Source organism: Thermobia domestica, chromosome 1 (assembly GCF_964235325.1).
Source record: "Thermobia domestica chromosome 1, izTheDome1.hap1.1, whole genome shotgun sequence".
NCBI lineage: Eukaryota > Metazoa > Arthropoda > Insecta > Zygentoma > Lepismatidae > Thermobia > Thermobia domestica.
The window spans coordinates 23,018,212-23,039,614 of NC_137454.1; the positions used below are offsets into that span (position 1 = coordinate 23,018,212).

Below are 21,403 nucleotides of genomic sequence, written 5' to 3' on the forward strand. Positions count from 1 at the left end.
AAAATACGAACTGTAAAAAGTTTTTCTTTTTCAAAAACAATTGAAAAAAATGGTTGTGACAAGTTCATTTTTCACGTTAATACTACGAAAAAAAAAAAAAAAAAAACTGCAAATACGTTTTTCAAATCTCAAAAATCTGTCTTTCACTCGAGTTCATTCACATGCCACTTACTATGTAACTTCCATTCACGCACCACATATTCAATATAATTTACACATATTTCCTTGCAAAATAATCTGCAGAAAACTTGTATAAAGAGTATAGGTTAAGAAGGAGAATCCAAATTTTGCTTGTTTATATGTATATATATATATATGTAAATATGTATATATCTTTCACTAAAAACAGATTCGTTTTTGAAGTTTATATATTATTCTGTCCATAATATATATGTTCTATCATGAGTTTTAATATGACGTCACACGGGCACTACTCAGTCCATGAAAAAAAAGGAAATCTTTTTTAAAAAAAAATTATCACACAGTACTGTTCTTGGTTTTCTTCTGATCATCGATATTACATATTAATTCACCCTGTTTATTTCATGACAAGAAATAAGCATGTAAGTCCAGCAGGCTGTACACACACGAGTGAAAAAAAATATTTATAGATGTATGTAAATGATGACAGAAATATAAGCGTATCATTCAAAAAAACAAACAAAAAATGACTCTTCTTTTTTTTTAAAACTAAATTAATGTTTTTACCGTCACCAAAATATTCACAGTTGTACACACGTATTTGTAGCTATATATACTATTATTATGTGAGAGGAAAAACGTATTTGATAAAACATAAGAAACTCGTATTTATATATTTACACACTGTTCCTATTTATATCTCCATATATATAAAACTGTGATTCTCTCTCACACACACAACACACATGCATACACAGAAACATTACATTAAAATGTCATGCATTTTACATATTTTTTTTCTTTGCTTTTATTTTGACTCATTTCTTTTTTACAGAAACCCTGGTGCTACATCGTTGTGTTGAACTAGTATATATATATTTTTTTTCTATTATAATATTATTGTTTTGTTATATGGCTAGTTTATATACATTTTCTGTAATAACTTGTTGAACCAAATCATGTTCATGTTTATTGGGCAACATTCTTTAATTGTATACCTTGTTTACGAAGATAGGCATTAATTATTTTTTTTTCTCGTAGTATTTACAAACATGTGCAGTGTATTCATATATCTAATTACATATACATGATGATTATGACTGTCAATCATCATCATTATCATCATCATTATCATACACTCATCACACTAAAATTCATATATATGTGTATTCACATACAGAAACGAACAACAAGCAAACGAAAAGTGACACACAAAGTGAATGTGTGCGTGTGTGTGTGTGTAAAAAGTTTGTTTTTTTATTCAAAAGAGTACATACTACATACGTACATAACCTAATACAGAATGGGAATGTAAGCATAATCTGCAAGTTTTCTGTGTTTTTTGTATTACACACACATATATATAAAATATATACATAGACATATACAATATAGTGATTGCGCCACAAATCTCTCTGGTGAATATAAGTATTTAAAAAAAAAAAAAAAAAAAAAAAAGTTAGAAACAATACATACGGGGAGAGAGCTGAACTCAAATATTTCCACACACACATTACAAAAACGTAGGACATGGTTTTGTGAGCTTATCTATTTTATCTTATTTTCTACACGAAACTAAATAGTATTTGATTCATTTTCTTTTTTTCATAACTAGAGCAAAACACAAACGTCAAAACAAAAAGTTATTTCCCGATCATTTACATCGTCTTCTCTATCTTTCTTTTCTTTGAAGTTCTTTTGTTTTCTTTTTTCTGGTATCATGTCACTGGTACCTTATATTTATCAACTATTAGAACTATCCCCACCATTCCCGAAATTATCCTCCTGCAAATTCGTTATTCGTAGCATTTCCATTAACCTTCACTTTCGCTTTATCTTGAACCTTCCTATTCTTAAGTGGCGATAATGCTTGCCATGCGTACGATCGCACAAAACTTAAAACAAAAAGAGTCAAGAACTTTTTGTATTCAATCAGCAACAGAAATATCGTTAACACAATATTTTTGTTTTTCTTTCGTCTTTCTGCGGAAGTTCTCTCTACGCTCTACGTTGCCATTATAAAGATCTGTTATTATAAGCTTCTTCGAGGTCACTAAACAGGTATCGGCGGCAGCGGTAGATGAAAGTGAAGAGGATTAAGAGGCCATTCCGGGAGGTGGGTCTCTACTCAGTAAGCCGATGCTTCTTTATACTCGGAGCCTTCCATAGTGAAGAAATCCTCCAGCTTCCATTGTAGCGTCTCGAAAGTTGGTCGCTTCATTGGGTCCTTATGCCAACATTCCAACATTATGTCGTACAAAGTACCTGGACAACCTGGTGGGCAAGGCATCCTATAGCCATGTTCTACTTGATGCAGTACCTCAGCATTCGTCATGCCTATAAAACAGAAGACATTCCTTTTGTTATACAATGAAAACTTACAGGTTACAACATTAAAAGATAAAAAAGCACAGAGAAATCTAGCAACACGAGTGGAAAGGGAAATCTCTAACTTCAATGTCGGCATCCCAAACGGTTGCCCTGCCAACTTAGGTTCCCGTCAATCACTAGTTAATCCAGAAGGGTCATACTAGAACAAAGAATACTTGAAGAGGTCGATCAATTTAAATATCTGGGAAGTATTTTGACGAAAGATGCGTACTGCACCAAAGAGATCAGGTAAGAATTGCCATAGCCAAAGAAGCATTCAAAAAGAAGAGGAAGTCACTCTTAACAAGTAGCCTTAATATTGGACTAAGGAAGAAATTGGTCAAGTGCTACATATGGAGTACTGGACTTTATGGTACAGACACTTGGACATTACGGAAGTTAGAGAAGAAATATTTAGAGAGCTTCCAAATGTGGTGTTAGAGGAAGATGCACAAAATAAAATGGACAGAAAGAGTAACACACGAAGACGTTTTAAAACGGATAGGAGAGAAGAGGACGCTTCTAGTCACCATCCTTCGTAGAATGGCCAATTGGACTGGACACATCTTGCGAAGAATTTGTCTTCATAAAGCCATAGAAGGAAAGATGGAAGGAAAGCAAGGAATAGGAAGACGAACACAAGTGATCAATGATTTGAAAAATTGAAGAAAATATTGGGAGCTAAATGAGGAAGCTGCTATCGAGAAACATGGAAAAAAACATTTCCAGGCCCAAACTGAAAATTAACAAGAAGAAGAAAAGACCCTCATTAGTCCCAGAACCTGCCAAAAGGCAGAATACTTAATAATAAAAATATACAAATTTAGGAAAATGAGAAAAACAAATTAACAGGAATCAGAAGAGAAGAAACTACCGAAGAGCAACGAAAACACTAATACAGTTTTACAATTACACCTTGCTTGAAATGTGAATTCTAAGGGAAAGGGGTTTGCGTATTTCGTAAACAGTAACGAATGCAACGTTTGAAATATATTTTTAAACACTTGAATTTTTACCATTTCGATCGAAATACATATATTAAGGGGAACAGAAACTGCTTTCGGGAACTCAAGACCAACGCGTTTTTTTCAATTGCATTGAACTAAGAAGAGTATTAAAATACAGAATAACTTAAATTATACGTGATCTTCGATAAGAATCAACCAGCTAAGTACGCAAGATCCTTGGCCTCCTAAGCAAGAAAACAGTAATGAAGTATGAGAATTTATGGTTGAATTACAAAAGATGAAAAATACAACCATTCCACAACTGCTACTCTTCAGTTACGACCTATAAACATTACACTGAAAGAGAGAATTGTAATTCATGTCGAAATTTCTGAAACAAGATAAGTATTGGTATGGTATTGGATAAAAAACAAACCGGACTATGCTTTGATTACCTGGTAGCCATAATATTTGGAACAAAAATGCAACTTCTGGACCTTTGCACTTTTCTTAACACCGGGATTTACTTAATTCGTCCATTATTTAAACTACCTTAAATGCACAGCATTTCCATAATCTAGAAGCAACAGTTCTAAGAACTGCTTCTAAGGTTCTACCTAAATCCCTTATGCAATTTAAAATTCGTGGAATGTAAGCGAAAAGATCGTCTTTGAAGTTCAAGCCACAAACAAGATACAGAATGATTTAAAATACTTTAACAAGCAAACAAATACAATATAATTACCTACATAATATTTATTTAAATTGACTTTTCAAAGTTATCTGACCTGCATATTTCCCAATGACAGCAACACCAATACATATTTTATATATATAAATAAGGATCCCCACTATACAGTATATTTTCCTTCAAGCACATGTCACAACCAGAGAACACGTACTAATGTTTATAACCATTCAGTCAAGCAGACAACACACGGAATAAACAGGAAGACACGAAGCCAGCACGACGAAACCCGATGAGGAATGAGCTTCCCAGAAATCACTTATAAAAGAAGCCCAGAAGAGAACCAAATTATCGGTGGAGCACTGCTCAAATAACCTACAACACTTGCTCCCGAGGTCGCATTGGGCAAGGGGGATCCCACTTCACCTAATCTCTGGTAGCTGCATTAAGCGAAGGAGATTCCTTGCTACAACCTACCTGCTACACTCCTGGAGGATGCACTGGGCAGGAGTGTCCTCGTGAGACCAGTCTTTACAACACCTTCGAGGCCGGATTGAGCAAAGCATGTTCGTAAAACCCTCCTTCATCCTTCTACATTCTTCAAAACCGAGGCCACTTTACGTGTGCCGAAAAGAACTTCGTATTCATTTTATAGAGAATCGTTTTATAATAAAATTGGTGAAGAGAAAAATCCCGGACTATTATTGACTCTACCGAACTATTATTGACTACAGTATGTGATTGAAATACCTTGTTCTACCGATAATGTTACCGATATCTGAAATATTAAAACTGTCTCGGAATATGCAGGTCACTAATTTGAAGTCAATTTAAAGAAACGCAACTTGCAATTACTCTTGGTCTTTTGTTGTTTCATTTCAGAAGTAACATAAAAAGTAACTCTCCACTCACCTGGATATGGAATCCTGCCATACGTAACTAGTTCTGTGAGCAGAATACCAAACGACCATACATCGGATTTAATTGAAAATTTGCTGTAATTAGCAGCTTCCGGTGCTGTCCACTTGATTGGGAATCGGGCGCCCACACGAGCTTCATATTCATCCTCCTGTAACGAAAATAGAAGAAACGAAATAAATAACGGAGCATACAATGAAAAGCCTCATAACAAAAGTGCTAGTGATGTATTAATTTTTTTTTTTTTTTTTTTTTCGTGTACGTACAACAACTGAATTATAACATAATCCTGAAAACACGTTATAGACAACGAATTGTTTATTCTACATTAAGTTTACCCCATGTCTCTAAAACCCCGCAACATTTCCGAATATCCTCATGTAAGTTCAACCCATCAATTTCCTCTAGTTTATATAATGTTGTTGGATCAAAACAATCCGGGGTTGAATTTAGTTTGTAATAAACCAAATTGTTTTAACATGCAGTTATTAAAATTAAATAATAATGTTATTTAAAAGATAGTTCACAGGATACCAAAACAACATGACACATCATCAAATGTAGTTAAGTTCGTTCATCTAGTCGCTGCCTTCAACTTTGATTTTGGGGGAAATGTTATTCTGGCAACACTGTAATTTCTATGGATGACAACATTTAAAATTCGTCAGGTTCATATTTTCTGTTGTAGAATAACATTAACTATAATTGTGGTAATTTGTATTTCATTATCTCCTTTCACTTATGAATAAACAAATAAAAGAAAAATTGTAAATTTTGTATTGTTTTTTATTATGTCAGTTTCTTAACGACATTAAACTGTCATCCTGAGTATGTGGGGCGCTTTGTTTAAACGTGCTGGTCCATTTTGTTCACACGCAAATTGAAGGTAATTTATTTCAATTCATTTAAATCACAAAGTTCGTTAAATGACTCACGACTAGGAAATTCACTCAGACTTCTACAACTTATTATTTATTCCACGGACATTACTTACAAACATCAACCGATAATCAATGAGTACTAGGAAAATTCAAATTCTACGCAGTAATGTAATAACGTTCACAAAATTATCTTCATCCTTTTCACGTTTGAGAAGGACCAGAAACATCAACAGTTAAACAATACTAAGCAACTGATTAACAACTTCCCCTATTCTTTCAGTTTAGTTTCCAATATAGGAAGCACTTATCGCCAAATCATATAATTCGTACTATACAATATACAGCAAATACAACACATGAACAAGTAACTCCAAATCCATGAACACTGTAAATCCAAAATCATACATTACACATTAAGAATCGTAACTGTGGAAGAAGAGGAGTAACACTGTAGATTCCAACCGGCTTCAGAGGTTTGTCCTGAAGATGTTGGTAGATAGATAATCGAAATAATAGCCCCGATAAATTAATCTTGAAATGAAATGAAGTATTAAGTTTTACGTCCCATGGATAATGCCAGCTAAAGGGAGCGGTGATAACGAGAAATGAACGAAGTGGGAGGAGAATCCCGAGGAAACCCACGCACATGGTGTTTGTCCTCCACAAGGCTCTCACTTGGCGCGAGCTGGAATCGAACCAAAGACCTCATGTACCAGAGGTGAACGCTCTACCATTGAGCCACTGACCTCTCCCCGAAAAATTACATCACGGCATATACAGGTAAGCAATTTCCTTGGCCCATTTAAAATGTCATTTTTTTCATTAAAAATAAATAAATAATAATATCTGCATTTCTACACTGCATTCAGCTTTTTTTTAAAGTAACTTTAGTGTGTATCATCATAAATATATCTATGCATACCTTGATGAGACGAGCCAATCCAAAGTCAGCTATTTTGACGATATTGTTGTCTCCCACGAGCACATTTCGTGCAGCCAGATCTCTGTGGATGTAGTTCTGGGATTCTAAGTAGGCCATGCCAGCTGCAATCTGGGCTGCCATGTCGATCAGCTGAGGCAGCTTAAGCGTTCGACCTTTCCCTGAAAAGTAAATAATGTATGCTTATTATATTGTGTGCTTTCAGTTTTTACAGTAAATATTGTGTACTTTCACTTTTTACAGTAAATATTGTGTACTTTCACTTTATTATATTGTGTGCTTTCAGTTTTTACAGTAAATATTGTGTACTTTCACTTTATTATATTGTGTACTATCACTTTTTACAGTAAATATTGTGTACTTTTACTTTATTATATTGTGTACTTTTACTTTATTATATTGTGTGCTTTCAGTTTTTACCAGGGTGGATTGATTTAAATCAGTCTGATTTAAATCACGATTTAAATCAAGATTTAAATCACTTGATTTGTTAAATAAAAATCATTGATTTAAATCGAATTCCGAAATAAATTAATTTAAAGTGAAAATAAGTAAAAATCCCGTTTCTGTTTTGTTATTTCGATTATGGAAATTAATAATCATGATACAATGAGACTCAAATATACAGTATAGTATGAAAACAAATGTGATGCAGAGGATGATTAGGGAAAATCCCGTTTTGGACAGGTAACGGAGCAATCCTGCTTCCTTCTTTTCGTAACATTGGGTTTGGGTTTTAAGATCGTTAACTATTCAAACGGGGAAATCACTATCGACATTCAAGACGAAAATTCTTTTTTGTGTGTGTCTGTTTGTTCCTAGATAATAGGGTGTATTTAGAGGGATCCTATCCCCTCTCCATTTTTGTTTTTTGTTTTATAACTTTTGGAGAAATTTATGTATTTCATGCTGCAAGCTAGTTCTGAGTTTTTTAAAATAGGCCCCTGCCAAATATAAGTAACTTTTGTGAAAAAAAAGTGTCATTTTGATAAACGTTGCTGTACTTGTTCCTTAATGCTTAACCTTTTAAATTATATAATTAAATTATTATATTTAATTTATATTATATTTTTAAGTGATAGGGTAGAATCTTCATTATTCTATTAAAAAGTACCAATAAGGCTTTTTACTTCGTTTTCTTCAAGACTGGAGGCATTCTAGAACACGTTACATATGCTTTCACGCCTTTCTGCGTTGAGGCATAGTGTGTGATGACGTCATGAATTTAAAAAGATGATATTTTTTGTTATGCGTATTATTATTATTATTATTATTATTATTATTATTATTATTATTATTATTATTATTATTTGGCGGGTTATATTTTGCATTCAGAAGACTGAAATTTTGCACACTCGTTCAGTGCACCCCTTAATAATTTTCAGATGTTTTCAGATCTCTGTGTGGAAACAGCGGGGTTCAGAGGGGCAAAAATGATTTAAAAAAGAATATTTTTAACAAAAACAGATTTTTTCGTGATTTTCCCGCCTCAGATGGAGACATATGAATGGTACGGTTTCAAAGGCTGTTCTATTCTGAAGAAAATGATGGGTACTATGCTCCTAGGATAAATAGGGAAAACTGTTATCTGAGATCCTGTTTTATACGGGAATCTGGGGTATTTGGGGAATATTATTTTTCGCGGGCTTACTTTTGCACCTACAAGATTGAAATTTTGCACATTTACTCAGTGCACCCCTCAGTATTTTTCAGATTTGTTTCAGATTTCTGCTTTAAAACAGGGAAGGGGTCCACAAAGGTAATTAAAAAAAAAAAAAAAAAAAAAAAAGATATTTTTAACAGAAAATTCCTTTTTTTTATGATTTACCCGCCCCAGAAACATGATGGGGACATTTGAAGGGACCCATTTGAAAATTTGTTTTATTCTTAAGAGAATAATGAACAAATCATGATCCTAGGATAAATAGGGATGTCTGAGAAAATTTTTACATTACATCTGGGTCATCGTGGGAATGTTCTTAGCTCATTGTTAAATAATTTCCTCACCCTTACTACTCAAGATAGAAGTTGAAACTTTGTACACACGCTTAGTACACCCCTTAGTATTTCCCAGTTGATTTTGAGATCTATGCGTTAACACAGGGGAATCCAGAGGGGATCAAAATTTAAAAAAAAAAAAAAAAAAAAAAAAGCCGATTACTCTCAAAATTTCCCGCTTCAGAGACATGATAGGGAAATGTAATGTTACCGTTTCAAAAGCTGTTCCATTCTAAAGAGAGTGATGTATGTACCATGATCCTAGGATAAATAGGGATGATGCTGTAGCTGCTTGACTGAAAGTCTATAATTTACGTTTAAAAGGAGCCATAATTTAAAAGGGTTAAGAAACATTGTTTGGGATTGATATAGGTTAACGATTGGGGATAATTCAAAATTCAACCCCAATACTTTCACTTAAATGGCATAATTAGCATTTAATACTAATTCCTAATGCTTTTTCTTCAGTTCGCGACTTGCATTATACGAGGAGAAAGATTTGATTTAAATAAAAAAAATCGATTTAAATCAAAAAAATCAACAAAAATTATTTTTTTAAAAAAAAATCATGATTTTTTTCCACCCTGGTTTTTACAGTAAGTAAAATACATTAAACTTTCTTAACTTAGCCGCCTGCCTACCTTTCTCTTAGTTTTTTTGACACTGAATTTTTCTGTGACATACATTATTTTCATTGCAAGTTGACCACCTTTGTATCTTGAAATTTCGCTACACTGAAGCAATATTATTCCTTCCTCTTAATGTTAAAATTTACTCGTCTCTGTTGGAGACAACCTTCGATAGTATTCATAATCTTCATTTCTTATAAATCCTTTGCTGTTATTATGACTCGGAAAGAAAATAAACTCAAGCGAGACTTGTCCATTGAATGTAATTTCTCAAAAAAGATTTTGTTTGCTTTGTATGTCAGTGAGTGTATGAACAGATGAGTGGCATTAACCTCTCTATTCATATCTTCGACTGAAAAAAAAAAAAGTCTCAAAACGGATTTATTCAATTACAGATGAACTTTGTTTCATCCACGTGTTGGAAGTCTTTTTCTTCTGAGTAACCGGGGCAGACTCTACCATATGTGCAACATGTGCATTTGCAAGGAGGTGGCAAAATCTCTCATAACTATATTATTTAAAATAAGCATTTCTTGTTCGAAACAGACTTCATGATGATGGTATATTTACTAAGCTAGCCTTCTTCTATTTGAATACTACAATCATAAATCATGGTTAGGTCTCCTAAAGTTTAAGATCACATGGACAGTGGTAAAGCAAATAGTCAAACAGATCTCAGCATGAATTGTTTGATTGTTGTCAAATACAAAAATTCAATTTTCGAACAACTGTTCCATTTAGTTAGTTATCACAGTTTTGATATGAAAACTAGTCTTGTCTTTGTGACAAACAAGTTCCTTATCACTCAAGGTGGGAACTTTTTTTTAGATGTAGAAGGAAAATCAACAAGTAGAGATAAAAAAATTAGTTGCACTGCAATTGCAAAGTGATATATTGAGATTGACGCTCGATATTGAATTCTATAAAAAGGATTACTTTTCCTCTGCAGGTGTGTTTGCTTTAATCTTTCAGTAACATATTTTAAAGAAAGAAACAAACACAACAAGACTATATTTCTAATGTTTAGGCCTTTCGGGGTGCGATGCTTTGTCCCTCCTCATCATTGCGCATGATCGTGTAGCAAACTTAAAATCGTGGCTTTCAAGATTTGTTCTTTCTGGAGAACCGGAGGGGGTGTAGATGATACCATTGCACGAGGCGGCAAATTGCCCTGTGGGTAACTTACAGAAAATTAATAACAAATGACGATTAGATTCATGTAGAAAAGTGAAAAAAAGATTTTTTTTTTTTTTTTTTTTTTTTTTTAACTTAGAGGGGTAAAACAATACGGATATTTCATTGAATTGATTATCTTATGTGCACCCACCCTTGAGGTGGAAGGGATTTAATAATCAATAAAAAATGTTCCTTGGAATTTTTCAGGTAACTAGCATACCGAAATTACATCGAAAAGTGTCCGATAATTCTAAGATTCTCGGATGCTGAAAATTTAACAGTTTAACTCCAATGTCTGGCAAGCTTTCGTTACCGATTACTGGATAGAAAATCTCTTCCCATCTTCCCGTTGACCGCCTATTGTGACTTTCATTTCGTACATTAGATACTGATCAAAAACAAAAGGTTTCAGCTCTTCGTAGTAACTGTCTTGAGTTTCTTCGGTAAGAAATGCATTATTTTGTAATGCGTAGGCCATTTCTCCTTACAAGACTTTAATTATTTAAAAATTTAATCTTACGAATACCAGTAAGATTTAAGTAATAAATGGAAGTTCTTAATAAAATATACCATTCCTAAGATACCACTGTCAATTTTCCCATTATATATATATATATATATATATATATATATATATATATATATATATATATATATATATATATATAGAACCGTGGAGCAAACGAATCCCAAAGTGGTTACAGTAAACACGTACTTACATTCGCTTAAAAAACTATGACAACTTTCGCTAAAATGCGTCATCAGATAAAAGGGGAAGAAGTAAAGAGAAGAAACTAAAGAACAGAAAAAAGTCGGACGCGCCCAGGTCTGTAAAAGTTCGTATTTATATAAGAGCAGTTTGTACATCCCTGTCTAAACCAAGAAATCCAAATGAGGAACTATAAATTCTCCGAAATATTCACAACACGAAGATCTACAAAAACATTTGTTGTAACATTTCTAGATAAATTTCTTTTAACAAGATAGGTCTTATTAACTCCATGCCCAAATGAGGACCACACATGTATTAGTCAGCACATCTAGTAACACCTGCATACAAATCCATTAGCAAAGAAAGTCCACCGACCTTTATCCACATCCGTTATTCATAGATACGTTATACACCACTGTGCAGGACACCGTACGGAATAAACCTGCTTAAATTTCTAATATACAGAAAAACACAGGAAAAACTGCACTTTCATTCTGAATTGGTAATACTATTATTACGTCAAGCATCTTGTTCATTATAGCCTTGTAAATAATCCACTCTTAATAAAACAAAAGTGACCAAAGCATCAAATATGTATTAATAATACTTGTGTAACATCACCGTCATCAGACATTATGAAAGAGCACGAATGAATTGCTCTGTCACAACATGTCTAATGAAGGCGATGTTACATTGCCAAAACTGTTACACAAGTATTATTAATACATATTTGGTGCTTTGGTCACTTTTGTTTAGTTAATCAAATTCTACTTAAAAATACTATTTTGTCGCTCAAAGTAGTTACTTCATTTGGTTACGCTACTGGTCTCTAAATATAACTGGCTTCCAAAATTTGCAGAAACTCCTGTAAACATTCTAGAAACATACTACTACAGAAGTTGTAAAAAAGCAGTATCGCACCGTAATTTGCGATGCAAACACATGGAAATGCGATACAAATTTTAAAAAAGTATCGCAAATTGCGATACATTTTTGGTCTTTCATTATTACCACAGAAGCTAATATTATATATATATCCCTTGAAGAAAAGGCGCATTGACAGCAGAGAACACAAGTTTAAACTATACTGGGCCTAGCCGATGTATGGTGTAGCATGAATGGGGCTTGAATATGGTTAGTAAAATGCAGATGTGCGTACAGCAGATCACTGAAACAGTAACGGTATTCTTCAGCATCGAAAATATAGAAAAAGACACTTTTCGCTTTTCATTTGAAGTATTGCCCATTTACGCCCCTTGTAGAAACCAACACACAGTATTTGCAAGATTTCTCCTCGCGAGACGCCACGAACCTAAATCGAAAAACATCCTGACCAAAGGGAAACACACACTCTCTCTCTATAATTATTCTATGATTACTCGTTATAGTATAGAAAATACGGTATCTACAAAATTTTCAAATTGCGATACAAATTGAAATTTGTACCACAGTTTGCTTCACGGAATGTAAATTGTAAAAAAAACACGCTGATATATCATATATATAAAAGTTTTAGTACATAATCCATTTCTAATAAACTTCCCTGACTCAAGATATTTTCCAACCTGTCCTGTAAGTTGATATACATATAAGCATGAATTGTGTGAAAAAACAAGAGGTAGATTAATAAAATAATTTACCTTGAAGATATTCCAACAAACTACCATTCTTCATCAGTTCTGTAATAATGTAAATGGGTTCCTCCATTGTGCACACAGCATACAACTGAATCAGTTTTGTGTGCCTTAACTTCTTCATAATTTGAGCTTCTGCTAAGAAGTCCTTCGGATCCATTGTTCCTAAAAACAAAATTAATATTTAACAGTAAATTCTTGTACAGTTAAACTTAACATCAATCCGAAAACAGTAGTTTGTCCATATTTATTTTACAATTTGCATACATGCGAAATTTAAAAAAAAAAAAAAAAAAAAAAAAAAAAAAAAAAAAAAAAAAAAAACTTATTTTCTTTGTTTCACTGAAAGTACTTTGCAAACTGGAACTACTTTTAAATTTCCATACGCAGTCTTGTTTAGCTTCAAATAATAATAATAATAATAAATAAAAATAAAAATAATGGTGCTCCTCATAAGTCTGACATTTGATACACGTATATACAGGTGAACAATAATATCAGTTACATACATAAAGTTTCATTCTTTCCTACTTCTTTCATTGCTTACTTATAGTATTTTTCATCCTTTGCAAATAGTATCTTGATTGATGCAAAACTGTATTTTTAAAGATATTTGAGGCACCTGGTCCTCATGTAGGTAAAAGTTCGCAATATTTATTTACAACTTTCGCTATAATCTTCATAACACTGTTTATAGTGAGGGCATACACTTCGCATAAACACTATATTCTTGAACCGCTGAGACTGGTACCGTGGTTTTCTAATCCAGCTCTTGCGGGCGAGATAATGTGGTGAACTACCTGTACAGTGAGGGCTGATTTCGCAAAAGGTCTGTGCATCCGTCTAACTGCAATGAATACAATTCCTTGTTATAGTTCCGTGCCCACGTTAACAGTAAGTAATGTTCTTGAAAGAAAAAGTATGAAATCTTTAAGTTTTAAGTCGCACTGTTATGCTGTTGGCTAGGCTAAAGGAGACGTGACTGTAGATGGCCAAATGAGAAAAGATTACTGGGGGACTGCAGCGAGGACAAAGTTTATATATATGTAACGGAAACTATATATATAAAATCAAAATGCGAAAATACGCCTAGGAAAACTGTATACAAATTTACAAGACATATTACATGCCCTCAATAACTTACGCTCCGGAAACATGGATACTGATGAAAAGAACGTGGTGAAAATTCCAAGTAACAGAGATGAGGAATCACAGAAAGACCAAACGTAAGTAATTAAATAATCAGAAAACCACTCAACTGAGCTTGGATCCAAGAAAAAAACTGTAAAATCCAGGCTACATTGAAATGACCATACAGAAAGAACCAAAGAAGAACGCTTGCCTAACAAGGTTCTACATATGGAAAAATGTCAGAGAAACGACTCTGAGGAAGACCAAGAAACAGGTGAAAGGACGTGGAAAGAAGCAGAAGGTTCACGATGTAAATCGGTAAAACGAAAGAGGTCTTTGGATAACTATCATACGAATTCCGATCCGGCAAGATGAATCGGAAATTTATGCTAGTGAAATATAATATAGAACAACGAGTTGAGTTTAACTTAATGTTGAACAATGGAACTTAATTACCAACTACAATAATTATGAAGAGTTAAAGTGACTGTGATATAAATATCTGACTGTTCCACCCCGTAGTTACTACAATAAGCGAAAAGTCAAATACAATATAACCTGTATTATGAGATACACTTAACCACAACGAAAATTAGATAGTATCATAAAATTCCCATAAGCATTTCTGCATTGCTTATACTAATGTCCTGTACTGTACAAGAAACCTATAGTATTAAAGAAACATTTGATTGCATACTGGTATACTTCCACAAATGATGTGTCGTACTAATTTGCAAACATCTCACACAAAACTATCATCAACTTAAAATCACTGTTTGTTTCTTTATATTATTACGGAAAAGACAGGTTAGTAAATAAATAAATAAATAAATAAAGTGTTAGTTACTACAGGATTTATTAAAACAGTGTTCCGAAAGTGGAGAAAAGTTGAGCGATGATTTGTCGACAAATATTTCAAGTAGATAGTTTGGCAATATTTCATTACATAGCCTTCCTCAGGCACTTAGAAAAGTGGACATTTATGGGAAACTCTTTCATAAAGAAAAAAGTAAAGAACGTTAAGAATTATTACTTTTTCACTAAGTTTGGTCATACGACTTTTCTCAAACAAGACATGAAGATCGACAGAACGAAATCTAAAAACATGAGAGCACTACGTTCATTTTACGACCAGAATTTTGCGGAATGTTATGTTGTCATTGTCTGTATGAAGACATTATTGTTAAATTAACATCTTATAATGATAATATATAGTTTCCGTCTCTACGTATTTTAGTTCAAATAATACACACATCTATACAGTGTATCAAACAACATGTACTTATTCCATATTTTCATATCTTTGTCTTAGTATAAACCTGTAAAAGCACCCATTTTACCGCTTATAAACGGAAATTACGATTTCAGTTTTACAAGTTCTGCAATGAAATAGCAGTAAAGCTAGTAACATTGTCAGTGTTCTGCTATTCGATTTTGAACATTGCTAGGAAGTAATTTTCTTTACAACTCCTAGCTTTACCCTAGACTTCAATCTTCTCAGCAAAACTAATAGCAAATCATACCTGGCTTGAGAGTTTTGATGGCGACTGGGGTAGTGTTGTTCCACAATCCTTCCCACACTTCTCCAAACTGTCCATGGCCTAGTTTTCGTACAAATTTGAGAGACGATCTGTCAATCTCCCATTGGTCCCTTGTACTGTGTGATAGGCCTCCAGTTACGGGCTTCTCAACCTAAGAAAACAAGAATTGTATACATATTATAACAATATTCAGTAAACACTGTAATTATACTGTGGAGCGCGCGCACACAATTGTCAGTAATGTTTAATTATACAAAAGTAATCAATCAAATTAAAAGTAACCACACTATCTATCCACAGTATAGTATCTAACTATGGATAGAAAAAAAAAAAACTTTTAACATTTATAGATAATACAAAATATACTAAGCGTTCACTGGAAGCTTTAAAAGGTAACATTTAGCAACGAAATACACCGAAAAGCACTTCAAATACTACAACACGTAAAGCTGGTTGGTAGTGAAATAAAGACGCTGAATTTTGATTGCAAATTGAATTTCTACTGGGTGAAAAATCAATTAACTAAAAACTGTATAACAATAACTGAAGCCTGAAGTAACTGTCTACAGGAAAACTGACATAAAAAAAAGCACATATTTTACGATACGTACAACAACAAACATTATTATTTTGGAATATTTACACTGTACTTATTTAGGACGATTGTAATAGCAAATAAAATTATGTAATAATTTGGTTTCAGAGATTCTTTTCATGACCGCACCCAATTTTCATTTTCTTTTTAATTGTGATTTATTTTCGTATGGCTCTTATAGCTATGCTATTAATGGATTTCAATCAGTTCTTATTTCTCAATACATTTACACATAAACACTTTTTTGTTCTTTTCAAATTTCCCGATAAAAAAACACGCTTTCGACTATAAAAAAAAGAGGACTTATTCCTAAAGTTTACGTACTGTAATATTTTTTATTAATTCCTAACAGGCAATATTAAGAACAGGACAAAGACAAAAACAGTTCAATCGTCGATGATAACCTAAATCATATTAACATTTCCGTAAATCCAAATGAACAGTGAGTTGCCAAACTGTATTACAATACGGAACATAATCCATCAATGTACAGATTATTCATAACAACAACGATACCGTAGAAAGTTAATTTTTGTCCCAAAATGTACCTGTATTGTTTAACGTTCCATGTTCTGATTTCAATCTAGTTTGTTCCTGTTTTATAAGTCACGAAGAGACATTCAATGTTGTCAGGGTTTTCTGAGTGATTACATTCAACTTAAAGCAAGCATCAAGGCTTACCGGAGTGTCACTTAAGTTGGAATTTTCTTCAATAGTTTCTGATATGCAGTAATCGAAATAACAGTAGTTTCTGACATGCAGTAATGGAAATGATAATAGCTTCTGATACTCAGTAATGGAAATGATAATAGCTTCTGATACTCAGTAATGGAAATAATAATAATAGTTTCTGATACCCAGTAATGGAAATAATAGATTTCTGATACTCAGTAATAGAAGTAATAATCAAGTTACTATCATACTAATTTTCATTACCTTGGAGAAATTACGATAAAACGCTACTTAAATTACATCGAAATTTCCGAATAACTAAACAAATACAATTCTGAATTCGTCAAGTTCAAGTATTGACAAAGTTCGTTAAGTAACTGAAAACTTGTATGTTAATTCAGCCTTGTAATATCCGACTAACAAATCAAGTAACTAACTAGAGAGAAAAAAAAAAGTCATACTTCGAGTATATTTTCGGCTATCCTTGTAAATATTTTGCAGTGTTGGTACATATTCCTTAAAAACGCACCACTACAATGCTTATCTCTAGTGTATATGACTGAAGGTTCGATTTGAGATTATAATATACAGTATCACGCCCAAGAAATTTCTCGGAGTTATTCCGTTTCCTCCGTATTTCGAAACTAATCACTGATCGCGAGTATATTTAATACAAGTTTCCCTTTAGCGTATACAGAGAGAAGTTTACCTGCTAAAAATTTACATTGGTCTTTTCGCTCACACTTTCCAAAGAACTTTTCAAAATTGTTTCTCTGTAGCAGTTCCCTCAACTTTTCACAGATATTCCTATTTGTTTCGTGTGAATTCTGTCTATACTTCCAATATTATATGAAGAAGTTCCTTGAAGCATCAAAACGACAATTTCAGCACTTCATACAGGTTACTATGCTTAAGAAATTAGTCTGCCGCGCCGAAGATACGTGTAAAATGTCGGTAGTAAATATTCCAGTAAACTATTTCGTTGATCAAAAAATTACAATCTGCCCTGATACTTTGTACATAATTCATGAAAATAAAATGAAGTCTTCGAGTTTTACGTCCCACGGTTATGCCGGCTAGGCTAAAGGAGACGGTGATGAGAAATGAAAGAAACGGTGGAATGAAGAAAGTGGAAGGAAATGGAAGAACCCCGAGGAAACCCACACACACGGTGATTGTCCACCACAAAGTTCACTTGGCGCGAGCTGGGATCGAACAACGGACCCATGCGCCAGAGGTGATACATAATTTATAGTATATAAAAATGTAATGCTTCCAAAATGATGATGTTTACTTTATGTGGTGATTTATTTTAAGACTAGTACTGTGTACATATCTCTAAATATAGTTATATTAGAACAAATATCCTAGTATTTCACATTGAACATGATTAAAGGCGTTCACCAGTACTGATGAAGTTAGCAGCAATACCGTGAGAATATTCCACTCAGGTTAGAGTAATCGAATTACACTAATTTTAAACTCTTAATTGTATAATTTGGCACCTAATCTTGTATAGAAACAACACGACTAAGAACTTGCACTATAAGTGAATATAATACCACTTTTACAAAAAAAAAATCCTCATTTGTTATTATAAATATTGAAGTGTTTCAGAACTGTAAACGCAATTATTACAAGTGATAATATTTTAAAATGTACAAATACCGTATAATGCTTAAACTATGTGACATAATTTCGATATTTTTTCAATGAAATTCGACCATTTTTTGTAATTCTTCACAATAAACCAGCTTTGTAACAAATTTTCAAATGTAAATTCTACAGCTCACGAGACAATTCGTTCCTAAGTAGATCCATTGACACTGTCTTCGTAGATTTACTTAGGTATATTCACGTTTATAAGTATATCGTCATTCCATTCTTTTGTTCTTTTATAAAAATTGTGTTTGTTCCAATTACTTCAAACAACAATTGAGAGAAATAAATTAATTTCAGTGAATATATATACTGTTATGTATAAAATGCACAATAATTCAGCCACATTAAAGAAGCGTGTGTTGAAACTGCCCCAAAACGAACTGAATTAATAGAGAGAAACGTAAGCAAAAAGCTAGTACTCATCACAAAAAACAAAATAGTCTTCTAAGACTAAGTAGTACTTTCGGAAGATCCTCTTCCATCTTCAGTTTAAAGCCAGTTCGAAGAGGATTTAAAACATGAAGGGGGAATATGGATAGGTAAAAAATGATTAAAAGGATTTTAAAAAGAAATGTGGAGCACAAGTCTCCTGTCAAAAATAGACACATGCAAATGGTCACTCACTCGTCACTGTTCACTGTTGTTCACTATTTTTTCCCTGCCTTCCAGACGGCGGAAATATGTAGTAAAATGACTGCTCTAAATCACATTTATTTCTCCTTTATCTGGAGAAATAAATGTGAATAGTCGAGGTGTTATACGCGCTGGTCAAGTGATCCCAAGGTCCACAGTTCAAATCCACTCTACAGCAACAGTGACGAGTGAGTGACCATTTGCATGTGTTTATTTTTGATAGAAGACTTGTGCTCCACATTTTTAAAATCCTTTTAACCATTTTTACCTATCCACATTCCCCTCCATGTTTTGAATCCTCTTCGAACTGGATTTCAGCTGAAGATGGAAGAAGGATCTTCCAAAAGCGCTACCTAGTCTTAGAACAATATTTTGTTTGTTGTGATGAGTACAGCTCTCAGATGACGAGAACCTTAGCAGAAGTAGTGTGACGTAGGTATGCGCTCGCCCACTTTTCGCATGGGGGTTTCAAATGACACCACGGAATAGCACACAGATAACTACCCGGAGTAGCAAACGACATCTAAGTATAGACCACACCTCAAAAACCGAAAATGGACTTCACCGTGTCGTTGATCTTTCCCCGCAACCCCTGTTTTAGGGTTCTTCTCGTCATCTGTGAGCTGTACTAGCTTTTTGCATACATTTCTTTCTAAACATCATCACAGCTCGCAATACTGTGAAATAATAAAGGATTATATGTATATTTTATTGTAGCATATACATATATTTTCCATTATTAAAAAGATATTAATTCAACAGTAGTCATGTAATATCGTCTCTTCCGGGGGACAACAAAAGCCCAACATTTTAAATGATCCTAAATAGTATGGTTGCTAGATAAAGAGAGCAAGATCAGTGTATAATTCACGTTTATTTTACACTATACGTTTCCTTATCTTCCTTATGTTTAATGTGTTTTTTCTTTAAATTTTCTGGTTTTGAATATAAACATTACAATTCTCTTTGTCATTGTAATGTTTAGAGGTCAACGCACAACAACGATTGTACGTTCCATAAGTAACACATTTCTCTGGAATGCACCTAAAACACATAAAGGCGCAAGTACTGGCAAAAGTATGTCATATTTGCCCCATCCATTTGTCTTTGGGTGAATGTTTCAACATCTCTTTCCTGAATTTAACTGAATTATTTTCAATATTGCTACTCTTAAGAAAAAAAAGTTCAATTGTTATCGATTGTGCAATAACATTCTTTTACACACTATTTGTCCCTCTATATATACTAAACTGAATGGATACACGAGCTAAATACAACTATTCTAGCATCTTGTTATGAAAGAATACACTAAGATATTTTATATAATTTCTTTATCTTGTATTTCAACAACAGAATTCACAGATTAATGATCATAGCGTAAATACAGCAGACCACAACAATGTAAAAATTCTAATTTACTTTTCACTATGCATGAATAAGTCGACTATTTGACGAGGATGAAAAATAAAAGATATACCTAGACAACAATTAGATCCTATTATTTTCCCAAACACTAAATAAACTACAATCCTTTAAAAAAAATATTAATATACTGAAGTAGACGTAGATCGTTTGAAAAATACACTATTTATTGACTGCATAAATTAACCCCCTAGCATTTCTAGCGCACCGATTAATGAGAAATAATTTTTGTTTTCTTTCAAATTAACTCGAATTTTACTTATGTAGATTTACTGATTTCTTCTTCTAGTTCAATATCTCTTGTTTTTTCAAAATTAATTTACATTGTATACAAAATTTATTTTCAGGAAGTAAGGAACATTTAAACAAGTTTCAACAAGAAATGATTAAAATCGAAAAATTAGTTTATTTCAAAGAAAATATTTTTTTTTTTAAATTCTCCATATAATTAAAAAAAGAAAAAAAGATGGCACCGGCATACAACCGTTAAATCAACAATCACAATAATTTCAGAATTAAAAAAAAAAAAATCAATGTGTTAAATTATTCATTGGAATAAAATTACACTGTTAAAGATAAACTATTTGATTCTATAATACCCTAATAAATTCTTAACTTAATCTACAGCAAAAAATGTTAGTACCGTAACTAGATTAAACCTAATATTTGTAACGCAGGGTCTCATTCTGCTAGCGACAAAGAACATGCTTTAT

At 33.0% G+C, this 21,403-nt stretch overlaps 1 protein-coding gene across 2 annotated transcripts in view; it reads right to left on the reverse strand.

Moving 5' to 3' along the window:
• Positions 1–469: 469 nt before the first annotated feature.
• Src42A (Tyrosine-protein kinase Src42A) overlaps positions 470–21,403 on the reverse strand; it is a 339,096-nt gene continuing 318,162 nt past the window's right edge. For both annotated transcript variants that reach the window (XM_081755251.1, XM_081755241.1), the window contains exons 4-8: positions 15,689–15,857; positions 13,041–13,199; positions 6,868–7,046; positions 5,059–5,215; positions 470–2,478 (exon numbers count right to left, since the gene is read on the reverse strand). In XM_081755251.1, the coding sequence (XP_081611377.1) occupies positions 2,270–2,478; positions 5,059–5,215; positions 6,868–7,046; positions 13,041–13,199; positions 15,689–15,857 (873 nt within the window). In that variant the 3' untranslated portion in view covers positions 470–2,269. The remainder of the gene's footprint in view (positions 2,479–5,058; positions 5,216–6,867; positions 7,047–13,040; positions 13,200–15,688; positions 15,858–21,403) is intronic.